Genomic DNA, 15,008 nt, shown 5'->3' with positions numbered 1-15,008 from the left:
TAATGTTATGGGATACTCAATTTTACTTTCATTTTCCTCAGTTCTTCTGCCAGTTCTCCCATTTTCCAGAGGTTTTTTTGTTGAAGTACATTCAATGGCTATGGCAGCTTGCTCAAGCAGTCAATCTCATAAAGTGTCATCAAAGGAATTAATGATGAATATTATATTAATTTTGACTGTGGTGTCTTGTCGCAGAAGAATCACTGGCTGGTGGGAATCCGGTTACTCTATTGTCCTTCTAGCTTGTTTATTATCATTGTTCTTTTTGCAGACTGGAACCCCATGACGAGTGGTTTTCCCCAGGGGTTCGTGCTGGGCCCATTGCTATTTGTCACCCATATCAATGATTTGGATAAAAATGTACAAAACATCATTCATAACTTTGCAGATAACATTAAAATATGTGGTGTAGTGAACAGTGAAAAAGGTTATCAAAAATTAGAGAAGGATTTTTATCAGTTGAGTCAGTGGGCCATGGAGTAGCAAATAGAGTTTAATTCAAATTACTGCAAGGTGTTGCAGTTTGGAAAATCAAATCAAGGTAGGATTTTTCACAGTGAACATGGCCTTGGGGATCATTGGCAGGGTAGTGAAGATGGCTTTTGGCATGCTGGCCTTTGTCAAGGCACCACAGTTGTATAGTGGTTAGCACAACACTCTTACAGATTGTAGTGTATGAGTTTGGAGTTCAATCCTAGTGTCCTCTGTAAGGAATTTGTATATTCTTCCCTTGGAATGCATGGATTTCTACAGGTAATCTGGTTTCTTCCCACAGTCCAAATACGGTACCTACTGGTTAGTAGGATAATTAGTCTTTGAAAATTGCCTCATGATTAGGTTAGGGTTAAATTGCAGATTGTCGGGGCTGCTGGGCTGTGCGGTTTGAAGGGCGGTACTGTGTCTAATTAACTCGTAGTTGGGAGGTCATTGTGAAGTAGTACAGAACTCTGGTGAGACAGCACTTGGAAAATTGTGTTCAGTATTGGTCACCCTGCTGTAGGAAAGCTGTTATTAAAATGGAAAAAGTGCTGGAAATATTTACAAGAATGTTGCCAGGACTCAAGAGACAGAGTTATCTGGAGAAGTTGGACAGGCTAGGACCTGGTGTATTGAAGACTAAGAGGTAATCTTATTGAGATGTATAAAAGCATGAAGGGTATTGATATGGTTAAAACATTCAGTCTCTTTTTTTTAAAACCAGTGTTGGGGAATCAAAACTTAGAGGATTTAGGTGTAAGGTAAGAGGGGAATGATTTAATTGAAATTGAGGAGTTTTTTTTTTCTTTATGCATGGAGAGTGTGTATGGAATGAATTGAATTGACTTTATTTCTTACATCCTTCACATTTATGAGGAGTGAAAATCTTTACATTACACCGCCATCTAAATGTGCAATGCACAATTTATAGTAATTTGTAACAAATAGTAACCATATAACAATTACAACACGGAAACGGGCCATCTCGGCCCTTCTAGTCCATGCCGAACACTTACTCACACCTAGTCCCACCTACCCGCACTCAGCCCATAACCCTCCATTCATTTCCTGTCCATACCTATCCAATTTTTTTTTTAAATGACAAAATCGAACCTGCCTCTACCACTTCTACTGGAAGATTGTTCCACACAGCTACCACTCTCTGAGTGAAGAAATTCCCCCTCGTGTTACCCTTAAACTTTTGCCCCCTAACTCTCAACTCATGTCCTCTTGTTTGAATCTCCCCGTCAATGGAAAAAGCCTATCCACATCAACTCTATCTATCCACCTCATAACTTTAAAAACCTCTATCAAGTCCCCCCTCAACCTTCTACACTCCAAAGAATAAAGACCTAACTTGTTCAACCTTTCTCTGTAACTTAGGTGCTGAAACCCAGGTAACATTCTAGTAAATCTCCTCTGTATGCTCTCTATTTTGTTGACATCTTTCCTATAATTACAACAGGACAGTCAGTATAGCATAGAAATGCAATTGTATTAGCGTGAATTAATCAGTCTGATGGCCTGGTGGAAGAAGCTGCCCCGGAGCCTGTTGGTCCTGGCTTTCATGCTATGGTACTGTTTCCCAGATGGTAAAAGCCGGAACAGTTTACGGTTGGGGTGATTCAGGTTCCCAATGATCCTTCAGGCCCTTTTTACACACCTGTCTCTGTAAATGTCCTGAATAGTGAGATGTTCACATCTTCAATGTCGCTGGGCTATCTGCACCACTCTCTGCAGAGTCCTGCGATTGAGGGAAGTACAGTTCCCATACTAGGCAGTGATGCAGCGAGTCAGGATGCTCTCAATTGTGCCCCTGTAGAAAGTCCTTAGGATTTGGGGACTCATGCCAAACTTATTCAACTGTCTGAGGTGAAAGAGGTGCTGTTGTGCTTTCTTCACCACACAGCCGGTATGTACAAACCCATGTGTATGCAGATCTGAAGCTGCCAAGAGAAATGGTTGATGAAGATACAATAACAACTTTTAAAGACAGTTGGACTAGTGCATGGACAGAAAAAAAAATGAGAACATTACGGGTCAAACATGGCATATGGGACCAGTTTGGATGGGTACCTGAGTCAGCATGGGCCTGTTTCTGAGCTGTGTGACTTCATGACTGTCAGAGTCGCAGACTACAGCAAGAATTCCCAACCTGGGGTCATCAGCGTTTCCAGGCACTTGCCACTCTCTTGCCACATCCTTCATTATCTTCTCCAAATTTCTCTTCCATTACCCCAACATGTTATCTATTTCTGATATGGGAAAGATTCCTGCCGACTATCCTATTTATACTCATTATTATTTCATATATGTCAGTCATAATCAATTATGCCCCTTCTCAAATCTTTCCACCCAAGGGAGAACAGCCTCAGCATCTCCAGTCTCTCCTCATAACTGGACTGTTCTATCACTAGCAGCATCCTGGTAAACCTCTTTTGCACCCTCTCAGTGCTTTCACATCTTTCCAAAAGCACGATGACCAGAATTGTACACAGTGGTGTCGATGCGCTCTAACCAAGGTTTTTATAAGTTCAGGGACAGCCTCTCTATTTCTTGTTTGAATGCGCTGACTAATGAAGACGCCTGTCCTGCTTTTCTAACTACAATATTTTATCTATATTGCACCTTTAAGATGATTTAGATTGTACCCAAAAGTTGAGTTGTATGGCGACTAATAACAGAAGGAGATTGAGTAAAAAGAGCTAACTTTTCAATTAGGTCCAGTGATCAAGATTTAAACCACAGAGCTTCGCAACAGTTTCTGAATTGTGCAGCGAAAAATCAACAGAGAGGAAGTGCAGAAAAAGAGCTACTTTTTCCAATTAAGTCCACAATCAAAGCTTAAAAGGCAGAGCTTCACTGCAGAATCTCTGAGTTGTGTGATGACCAATCAACAGAGAAGGAGTGCATAAAAAAGAGCTACTTTATCAATTAGGTCCACGATCAAGGTTTGAGAGGCAGAGCTTTGTGACAGTTTCTGAGCTGTGCAGCGACTGATCAACAGAAAAGAATTCATTAGAAAGGGTGGCTTAGGCTCATCAGGTTTGGATGACAAAGTATCTGGCAGCTCTCTCTTTTTTGTTCTTATTTCTTCATTCTTCATCTGTAGTGGCATAGGGGCAGTGTTTTGTATGGTGTGTAGCATGTGGGAAGTCTCAGAAGCCTCCAGTCTCCCAGATAAACACATCTGCATCAGGTGCACCAAGCTGCAGCTGAAGTAACAGTATGATGACCTCTGACTTGTAGAGGAGAATGAGGAGGTGATAGATAGGAGATACAGGGAGGTAGTCATCCCCAGAATGCAGGAGGCAGGGAACTGGGTGACTGTCAGAAGGAGGGAAGGAAAATGCATAGCCAGTGTAAAGTACACCTGTGGCTGTTTCCCTCAATAATAAGTATACAACTTTAGATACTATGGGTGGGGGGGGGGGGTACATACTGGGAGGAGCCACAGTGACTGGGGCCTGGTGCTGTAGCTCAGAAGAGCAGAGGTGTGAAGAGGTCTGCAGTGTTGATAGGAGATTCTGTAGTCAGAGCAACAGAGAGGAGATTCTTTGGGAGCAATAGAGACACTCAGATGGTATGTTGCCTCCCTAGTGCCAGGGTCAAGGATGTCTCAGATCAGGTCCATGGCATTCTCAAGGGCGAGAGTGAGTAGTGAGAAGTCTTGGTGCATATTGGCACAGGTAACATAGGGAGACAAGGTGCGGAGGTCGTGAAGAGAGATTTTAGGGAGGTAGGTAGAAAGCTCAAAAACAGGACCTCCAGGGTAGTAGACTCTGGATTGCAGCATGTGCTACATGCTGGTGAGGGTAAAAATAAGATGATTTGGTAGATCAATGTGTGGCTGAGGAACTAGTGCAGGGGTCAGGGGTTCAGATTTATGAATTATTAGAATCTCTTCTGGGGAAGATATGTCTTGTACAAAAGGGACAGGTTGTACCCAAACCCAAGGGAATCCAATATCCTTGCAGGCAGGCTTGCTTGAGTTATCCTGGAGGGTTTAAACTAATTTGGCAGGGATGTGGGAACTGGAATGATAGTGCTGAGGATGAGGTAACAAAGGTAATCTGTATTGAGACTCCTAGCAAAGAGAGTCTGATGACAGGCAAAATTGCAGTCAACAGGATGAGTTACAGTGTAAAAGGCAGACAAAATTGAGAAGGGTGAATATAGGACTGAAGGTGGTATATTTGAATGTGTGCAGTATACAGGTTAAGACCATAAGACATAGGAGCAGAATTAGACCATTTGGCCCATCAAGTCTGCTCTGCCATTCATTCATGGCTAATCCTTTTTTTCCCCTCCTCAGACCCCTGGCCTTCTCCCTGAAATCTTTGATGCCATGTCCAATCAAGGACCTATCACTCTCTGCCTTAAGTACACCCAATGACCTGGCCTCCACAGTTGCCTGTGGTAACAAATTCACCAGCATGACTAAAGAAATTTCTCTGCATCTCTGTTTTAAGTGGACAACCCTCTATTCTGAGGCCGGGCCCTCGTCCAGACTCCCCTGCCATGGAAAACATCCTTTCCGCATCTACTCTTTAGGCCTTTCAACATTTAAAAGGTTTTAATGAGATCCAACCCAATCCTTCTAAGTTCCAATGAGTACAGACCCAGAGCTGTCAAATGTTCCTCGTATGTTAACCATTTCATTCCTGGAATAATCTTTCTGTACCTCCTCTGAACCCTCACCAATGCTGGTACATCATTTCTTAGATGAGGTGCCCAAAACTGTTCATAGTACTCAAGGTGAGGCCTCACCTGTGCCTTATAAAGTCTCAACATCACATCTCTGCTTTTGTATTCTAGACCTTTTGAAATGAAAGTTAACATTGCATTTGCTTTCCTCACCACGGACTCAACCTGCAAGTTTTAGTCTGAAGATTTCTGGATTTTCTCCGTTTAGAAAATAGTCTGTACATTTATTTCTACTACCAAAGTGTATGACCATGCATGTTCCAATATTGTGCTTCATTTGCCACCTTCTTTCCCATTCTCCTTATCTAAGTCCTTCTGCAACTAACCTCTTTCCTCAACACTACCTGCCGCTCCACCAATCTTTGTAGGAATAAGGTAGATGAACTTGTAGCACAGTTACAGTTTAGCATGTACAGTATGATGTTATAGGCATCACTGAATCATGGCTGAAAGAATATTATAGCTGGGAGCTTAATGTTCAAGGATACACATTGTATCGAAAGAACAGGCAAGTAGGCAGAGGGGGTGAGATGGCTCTGTTGGTAAAAAATTAAATCAAGTCATTAGAAAGAGGTGACATAGGGACAGAGGGTGTTGAATCGTCGTGGGTAGAGCGAAGGAACTGCAAAGGTAAAAAGACCCTAATGGGAGTTGTATACAGACCCCCACATAGCAGTAAGGATTTGGTCTACAAATTACAACAGGAGATAGAAAATGCAAGCCAAAAGGGCAATGTTGCAATCGTCATGGGGGGTTTTAATATGCAGGTAGATTGGGAAAATCAGGTTCGAGCTGGATCCCAAGAGGGGAATTTCTAGAATGCAGACAAGATAGCTTTTTGGAGCAACTTGTGGTTGAGCCCACTAGGGGACCAGAGCTGTTCTGGATTGGGTGTTGTGCAATGAACTGAAATTGATTAGAAAGCTTAAGGTAGAAGAACTCTTAGGGGAAAGTGATCATAATATGATCGAATTCATGCTGAAATTTGAGAAGAAGCTAATGTCAGATGTATCAGTATTGCAGTGGAGCAAAGGAAGTTATGGAGGCTTTAGAGATGAGTTGGCCAAAATTGATTGGAAAAGAACTCTGGTACAGATGACGGCAGAGCAGCAATGACTGAAATTTCTGGAAACAATTGAGAAGGCACAGGATATATACATCCCAAAAGGAAGAAGTATTCTAAAGGCAAGATAAGACAACCATAGCTAACAAAATTAAGTCAAAGCCAACATAAAAGCCAAAGAGAGGGAATATAATAGATCAAAACTTAGTGAGAAGTTAGAAGATTGGGAAGCTTTTAAAAATGAACAGAAGGAAACTATAAAAGTTATTAAGAAGGAAAAGATGGAATACGAAAGTTAGCTAGCCAGTAGTATTAAAGAGGTTACCAAAAGTTTCTTCAGATACATAAAGTGTAAAAGAGAGGTGAGAGTGGATATCAGACCACAGGGAAACAGTGTTGAAGAGGTAGTAATGGGGGTCAAGCAAATGTTGGATGAACTGAATAAGAATTGTGCATCAGTCTTTACTGTGGAAGACACTTGCAGTACAATGGAAGTTCTAGAGTATCAGGGGTCAGAAATGTATGAAGTTGCCATTACTAGGGAGGAGGTTATTGAGAAACTGGTATGTCTGAAGATAAATAAATCATCAGGACCCGATGGTGTACACCCCAGTGTTCTGAAAGAGGAGGCTGAAGAGATTGTGGAGGCATTGGTAATGATCTTTTAAGAATCACTAGATTCTGAAATGGTTCTGGAAGACTAGAAAATTGCAAATGTCATTGCACTCTTCAAGAAGGGAAAGAGACACAAGAAAGGAAATTATGGGCCAGTTAGTTTAACCTTGGTGGTTGGGAAGATATTGGAGACAATTATTAAGGATGTGTTTTTGGGGTACTTGGAGGCACATGATTAAAAAAGGCCACAGTCAACATGGTTTCCTCAAGGGGAAATCGTGCCTGACAAATCTATTGGAATCCTTTAAAGAAATAACAAGCAGAATAGACAAAGGAGAATGGGTTGATGTTACGTACTTGGATTTTCAGAAGGCCTTTGACAAGGTGCCACACATGAGGCTGCTTGACAAGTTAGGGGACCATGGTGTTACAGGAAAGATATTAGCAGGGATAAAGCAGTGACTGATTGGCAGGAGGCAAAGAGTAAGAATAAAGGGAGCCTTTTCTGGTTGGCTGCTGGTGACTAGTGGTATTCCACAGGGGTCTGTGTTGGGACCAATTCTTTTTACGTTATAAATCAATAACTTGGATGATGGAATTGATATCTTTGTTGCAAAGTTTGCGGATAATACAAAGATAGGTTGAGGGGCAGGTGGTTTTGTGAAAGTAAAAAGGCTACAAAAGGACTTAGACAGATTAGAAGAATGGGCAAAGAAGTGACAGATGGAATACAGTGTGGTAGGAGAAATGGAAGGGTTGACTATTCTAAATGGAGAGAGAAATACAAAAATCTGAGTCACAAAGGGACTTGGGAGTCCTTGTGCAGGATTGGCTGAAGAGTCTGTGGTGAGATAGGCAAATGCATTGTTAGCATTCATTTTAAAAGGACTAGAATATAAAAGCAAAGATGTAATGTTGAGTCTTTATAAAGCCCTGGTGATGCCTCACTTGAAGTACTGTGAGCAGTTTTTGGCCCTTAATCTTATAAAAGATGTACTGATACTGGAGGGTGTTCAAAGGAGGTTCACAAAAATTATTCCAGGATTGAAGGGCTCGTCACATGAATAGCGTTTGATAGCTCTGGACCTGTATTCACGAGAATGCAGAAGAATGAGGGGTGACCTAATTGAAGCATATAGAATGGTGAAAGGTTTTGATAGAGTGGAGATGGAAAGGATGTTTCCTTTTGTGGAAGAGCCTAGGACTAGAGGACACAGCATCAGAATAGGGTGGCATTCTTTTAGAATGGAAATGGGGAGTAATTTCTTTATCCAGAGAGTGGAGAATTATGGAATTTGTTGTCACAGGCAGCTGCGGAGGCCATCTTTATGAATATTTAAGGCAGATGTTGATAGATTTTTAAATGGTCAAGACAGGAAAGGATACAGGGCAAAGGCAGAAGATTAGGGCTGAGAGCCATGATGAAATGGCAGGACAGACTTGCTGGGCCAAATTCTGCTCCCATATATAGGGGTCTTATGGTTCCTCTGGGCCTAAGTTCTTACCATTCTTGGTGTATTTTTGAGCTTCATCTGCACACCCAACATAAATCACCTCATTTGTTTGAATTTTAATTTAATCTGACAATTTTCAGCCCATTTCACCTACATGTTGATACTTCTCTTCTAGAGATGAACAATTCCTCTAATCTTCATGTTTCAGAAAGCCTTTGACAAGGTGCCACACTTAAGGCTGCTTAACAAGCTACAAGCCCATGGTATTACAGGGAAGATTCTAGCATGAATAAAGTAGTGGCTGATTGGCAGGAGCCATAGAGTGAGAATAAAGGGAGTCTTTTCTGCCTAGATGCTGATGACTGGTGATGTTCCATAGGGATCTATAGTTTAAATGGACAGAAAATGCAAAAAACTGAGATGCAAAGGGACTTGGAAGTCCTTGTGCAAGATTCCCTAAAGGTTAATTTGCAGGTTGAGTCTGTGGTGAGGAAGGCAAATGCAATGCTAGCATTCATTTCAAGAGGTCTAGAATATAAAGGATATACTGTTGAAACTTTATAAAGCACTGTTGAGGCCTTACTTGGAGCATTGTGAACAGTTTTGGATCCCTTATCTTAGAAAGGATATGCTGACACTGGAAGGGTTCAAAGGAGGAACATGAAAATGATTCCAGGATTAAAATAGCTTGTCAAATGAAGAGCATTTGATGGCTCTGAGCCTGTATTCACTAGAATCCTAGTCTTATGGTCTTATGTTATCCATGATCTTACTAATGATGTGTCATATACACATCCAAGTCCATCATAAACAGTAAGGGTCAAAGCACCAATCGATGTTGGATTACACATTTCACAGGAAGGGATTCACAAAAACAAGCCTCCTGTCTCTCCGATTACTATGGCAGTTTGGGATCCAGTTTGCCCACTTTTCTGGGTCCCATGGGCCACAATACTTTGAAGCAGGATCTGATATGATCCATGTAATTCCAATTGAAGAGTCTGAACTAGAAACTCCAACTCTGCATTTCCTTCCACAAGTGCTGCCCAATACGCTGAGTTGCTCTAGCATTTTATTTTTTACCTCAGATTACAGCTGTATCTTGTGTAAACTTTGTTAACTCTTCAAATAAATTAGTCCAATTATTTTGTTTATTTTTATTTGGTTGAAGATTCAGTACAGTAACGGCCCCTTCCAACCCAACAGGCCCACACTGTCCATTTACACCAATGTGACCAGTTAAGCTACTAACCTGTACATCTTTGGAATATATGAAGAAGCCAGAGCACCAGAGGAAATCTATGTGGTCTTGGGAAGAACATACTAACTCCTTATAGACAGCAGGAGAATTGAACTCCGGGTCGCTGACGCTGTATAATGTTATACTGACCACTATGCTATTGACACAGGATCTGTCCTTGTCAAAGCCATGCTGGTTATCTCTGATTAGTCCCAAATGATCATTAAACCTCCTGCTCAGAACTTTTCCCAGTACCTGCCCTACCACTGATGTTAGGCTCTCAAGTCTATAGTTACCAGACTTCCCTGCTGCCTTTTCTTGAAAAGAGGAACTGTATTTGCATTCCTCCAGTCATCAGGTACCTCTCTCGTGTTAAGAAAAATATTTTAAAAATTTAGCAACAGCCTAACAAATTCATCACTTGCCTCCCATGGACCAATGAAAATAATTAATTTAGGATCTCATGATAGTCCTGGATAAAATTGTTGCCATTCCACCATTTACAATATAGAGGTCAGTAGTGTGATGGAACACTTTAAAGTAGCAGTATTCAAAAAGTATTCAGTCTGTTGTCTATTGTATTGGGAAGGACAAGGATAGCTGGCATAGGTCTATACTCTATTAGCTGCAAATCCCCACCCTGGTTTGGAAATATAATTTATCACCTCCGGATCCATAGTCTGGCATTGTTTTAATGCAGTAATTTACCCCAGAGATGAGGGGAGAACAGTGGTAAGGGTGGTGGCAATTTGGGAATACCTCCACCAGACAGGCTGGTTCATAAGTAGATCACCACCACCTTCTTGAGGGCAAAAGGGGATGATAATTAACAGAATGAAAAAAGTCTATTCAGCTTCCATTTGCAACGTTCACACAATATCTCTGCGCTGTACAAGCAATGGCATATCTTCAATAAAAAGCATATAATCAGGACCAATGTGAATGGAGAGAGAAAAAACTTGCAACTGTTTTTCAATCAGAGTGTAAGTAGTAGAAGGGCCATTTTTTTGGAAAAGGTTTGAACAATTAACTGAAGATTCTTCTGGAAATTGCAATTTATGTGATCAATGTTATTACATAGATTGATATATATTACAGTATGTACATTAGTTAGGGAGTGCTGTTTCTTGACTGGATATTTTTGCTGCTAAAATGGCATTAAATTGGACATTCATTAATTTTAATCAATAGCATACAAGAACAGGGAGATTTAGCTTTGGAATCTACTGGGTTTTGGCAGAAATTCAGTCATTATTCTCTGTTTTCATTATCCTTTAAATCTTGTTGGATGTAGTGACATTGGGTGTTGACTAAGATCAAAATCTGGCATAGCTGATCCCTTTCATGTGTATTGGAGACCTAATAATGCTGAAGCCCATTTTTGGGCCCTTGAGCCCTTTCACATGGGCTATAATAGGTCAAGCATCAAGGGAGGCATCAGTTGCCACACAGCCATTGTGGTGATCACTGTCATAAAAATCATGTAACCACGTTGACAGATTCAGAATGGGCAGAACTGAGCTCACAGCAAGAGCAGCTGAACATTTGCAGTATCTTCATCATGATTTAAAATCATGTCTTAAGCACATCAAAACCTGCAACAAATGTCTGGATTTTGTAACATTAATAACTCTTCATAAATAAACTTTATCAGTTTCATCACAAATCAAAATCTTGAGGATTTAAAAAGGAGAATGCTGCATAAACTCAGCAGGCTAGGCAAAAGTTGAAGAGAGAAATGGTGATAATTTCATGCCAATTAATTTTTACCAGAACTAATTATTCATAAATTTGTTTTCAAATAATCAGTTGGTATTTACAGGAGAAATCAAAATTTCTATTACTTTTTGGATGAATTAAGTGTTCTGGGCAACAGCGTGAGCAACCAACTTCTAATTTTATGTCTGACTGTCCTCCCCTCATCTCTGGGGTAAATAACTGTATTAAAACATCAGTTCAAGCAATCCTTAATAAATTCTATTTATATTTCTAATCGTATAATCAATCAGCCAGTGAAATTGGACAGTGTTACAGAACACAATTAGTTATTATCTTTCCATTAAGCTTATATTTAAGAATGATAATGTTTTTTAAAAAAACTGAAAATGTGTTTATCTCCAAAATTAACTATTAATAAGGTGTTCCTTTTGCAGTGCATAAACCAATTTAAAGATTATTGAAAATTAGTTGCCAATCTAGACTAGTTTCTTGCTTAATAATCGTTGATATTGAAAGCTAACAATGTGAATGCAGCAGGAAACTTGTGTATGGGAGTATAGAAATGCATCATGAATTTGGATTAACACGTGTGTAGGATCTGTCACCAGCTTCTCAAATTCACGTCCAGATTTTGGAAATTGAAAATAGAACGTAGAATGTGTAGCACAGGGACTGACCCTTTGGCCCATGATGTCTGTGGTAACCATGATGCCAATGGAAACTAAAATGATACTCCAAGATGGCGGCACGACACACCTTGCAGCGGCCACTCCAGAAATGATTATCTGTTTGTGAAGTGGGGTGCTGTGAGCAATCATAATCGATTGAAAATAGACGTGGAAGCACGGAGAAACATCGGGAAATTTCAGGAAGACCCGCTTTCGTTGCTGCTGCTGCTGTGAGGTCCGGGACTCTGCCGGGAAGAACAGGCCCCCAGTCCTCGGGGTCACGTTGCCGATGGCCGTTGGCGGGGCTGTCTTAATACGCTCGGCAGAGGAATGGTGCTTGGAGAAGCTGTGCCAGAGGGGATGGTTGTCGGCTCGGATGTTCGACGGACTCAGGTCGCTTTCGGTGTGTGCTGCATCTGCGAGGTGGTTTTGACGGAGCTTCTATTGTATGCTGCGTCTGCGAGGCTGAGTCGGGCGGTGCCTTGGAAGTCCTAGCGGGGGTATTCCCTTCTGCCGTCGGCATGGGATGGCTAGTCTGTCGGGACTCTGGGGACTTGTGGAAACTGTGGTGATTTCTTTTGAATTTACAGTCCTTTAACATCTTGGGACTATTTTTTTTACCGTGCCCATAGTCTGTTTTTTTATATCAATTATGCTATTGTTTGCACTGTTGTAATTATGTGGTTTTGTGCAGGTCTTGTAGCTTTAGTTTTTGGTCTTGTTTTTTGTCTGGTGGATTTGGAGCTCCTTTCCAGGGAACGCACTAGACGGTAGCGCGATATTAATACGCAGCAGCCTCTCCGGACTCTGGATTGGGGATTGCCAAACGTTACATGGATTTTCTGGTGTAGTCCGTTTTGTCATATGCTTTTGTGATATCATTCTGGGGGAACATTGTCTCATTTTTTAACTGCATTGCATTTGTGGTTTCTAAATGACAATAAACTGAATCTGAATCTGAACCTGAACTAATCCTCTCTGCCTACACATGATTCATATGCCTCCTTACCCCTCATATTGATGTGCCTATCTAAATGCCCCATCTAAGCCAATTGTCCTAATGATTTCCCAGTTAATATTATGGAACAAAACAGAATCTAGAACTGTACAGCACAGGAACAGGCTGAATGTGATGTTAAATTAAACTAATCCTTTCTGCTTGCACATGTTCCATATCCCTCCATTCCATGCATTTAATGTGCCTACCTTAGCATCACTATCATATTTTCTTCATCAAAGTTCAAATAAATTATCAAAGGACATATGTCTCCATAAACAAGCCTGTGATCATAGTCCATGGTAAATTAGTTCATTCCTTTTAGAAATTTTGTGTTGATTTTTTTCACATAGTCACCAATTTGTCCATCCTCATGTCTTAATGAGAGATTGATTGTAGCTCCTCTGGTAGGGCAGTCTAGATACTGCTTCCAGAAAACTTCCCTGGACACAATGAACAAATTCTGCCCTATCTAATCCCATAGTGCTATGGCAGCTCTGTCAATATTAGAAAAATTAAAATTAAAAATAAAAATTATTTCTACACCTATCCACAATCTCCCTACAAATTAGTTCCTTTAATTCCTGTTGGCTATGGAATAATTCTATCAAAGTGGTTATCTCCTTATTTAATGTATTTCTGAGTTCTACCCATGTGAATTTGGGACATCATGGTACAGCAGTACAAGACATTGGTTTGACAGCATTTGGAGTATTGTAAGTATTACATGATGGTCACATTGCAGAAAGGAAGTAGTCACAATAGAGGTTCACTGGGATGTTGCTAGAATGTAGGGGAAATTACATAGATTGGGTTTATTCTCACTGATATGTACAAGGCCAAAGGATAACTTTAAAAAGGTTTTCTAAAATTATGAGGGACATAGATAGGATAGATGGAATCAAATTCTTGGCCCATGGGAAATTTGAGCTAGAGGGCACAGGTAAGAGGGATGAAATTTAACGGATATCTGAGAGATAAGTTCTTCACATAGAGAATGATGGTTATCTGGAATAAACTGCCAAGGTCAGTGTTGGAGACAGATACAAATGGTAAAAAGCATTTGAACAGATACTTAAGAAAGATGTAAACAACCCTAGGCCTAAGGCGTGCAAATAGGATTAGCATAGACGTGGTCTGTAAAGGACTGTTGTATAGTCCTCTAATATTTTTTATATATGATCAAGATAATGCTTTGACTGGAACAGGAAGAAGGGATTTAGATTCAAATTTCAAAGTATATTTATTATCAAAGTATGTATATGTCACCATATACTGCTTTGAGATTGGTCTTCTTGCATGCATTCACAACAGAATGAATGAAAATCTTCTTTCTTGGAGAATTGGCATTGGATCATTGTGAAACAGGCCATCAAAGCCACCTAATTCATGTGACTATTAAGTACCCATTTATACTAAGCCTATCACACTCAAGGCATTGAAATCCTTTGGAAATAGAGAAATAATGGTAATCTGATCTTGGGTGCCATCTGTGTGGAGTTTGCACATTCTCCCCGTTAATGTGTGGGTTTCTGTTGAGTGCTCCATTTTTTTCCTATGTCCCAAAGACATACTGGTTAATTGGCTCCTGTGAAATGCCTTTAGTGTGGAAAGTGGCAAAAAAAGTCACGAAGGGATTAATGGACATGTGTGAAGAAAACAAATTCCTTGGCAACAGGGAAAGGGGAAGGGGAGGAGAAGGAATGAGATTGATGGGATAATTTTGTAGGAAGCCAGCATACTATAGATCTGATCAGCTGATTAACCTCTTCCTGCGTTCCAGTAAGTAGGACAGCCATGGTAATGGTACTACCAAACTGGTATTCCCTAGTCATGGAATCAGAATCAGGTTTATTATCACTGGCATGTGTCAAGAAATTTGTTAACTTACCAGCAGCAGTCAATGCAATACATAATATAGAAGAAGAAATAATAATAAATAAATAAATCACAGTATGCATATGTTGAATAGATAAAAAATCATGCAAAGTGGAAATGATATATATATATTTTTAAAGTGAAGTAGTGTTCACAGGTTCAATGTCGATTTAGGAATCGGTTGAGTGTG

The 15,008-nt window shown here is 40.4% G+C and overlaps 1 protein-coding gene across 12 annotated transcripts in view; it reads left to right on the top strand.

Annotated features, from left to right (window-relative positions):
* Positions 1–15,008, top strand: part of LOC132400854 (regulating synaptic membrane exocytosis protein 1-like) — a 554,853-nt gene that overhangs the window by 510,547 nt on the left and 29,298 nt on the right. The window contains exon 1 of one of the 12 annotated variants that reach the window (XM_059982319.1): positions 11,925–12,346. The exons of the other annotated variants lie outside the window; for them this stretch is intronic. Coding sequence (XP_059838302.1) covers positions 12,274–12,346 — 73 coding nt within the window. The 5' untranslated portion in view covers positions 11,925–12,273. Of the gene's footprint in view, positions 1–11,924; positions 12,347–15,008 lie in introns of those variants that run through there. 12 annotated transcript variants of the gene reach the window in all.

This window comes from Hypanus sabinus, chromosome 10 (assembly GCF_030144855.1).
Source record: "Hypanus sabinus isolate sHypSab1 chromosome 10, sHypSab1.hap1, whole genome shotgun sequence".
NCBI lineage: Eukaryota > Metazoa > Chordata > Chondrichthyes > Myliobatiformes > Dasyatidae > Hypanus > Hypanus sabinus.
The sequence above is the reverse complement of the archived record's forward strand: the minus strand, read 5'-3'. Positions and strand labels throughout refer to the sequence as shown.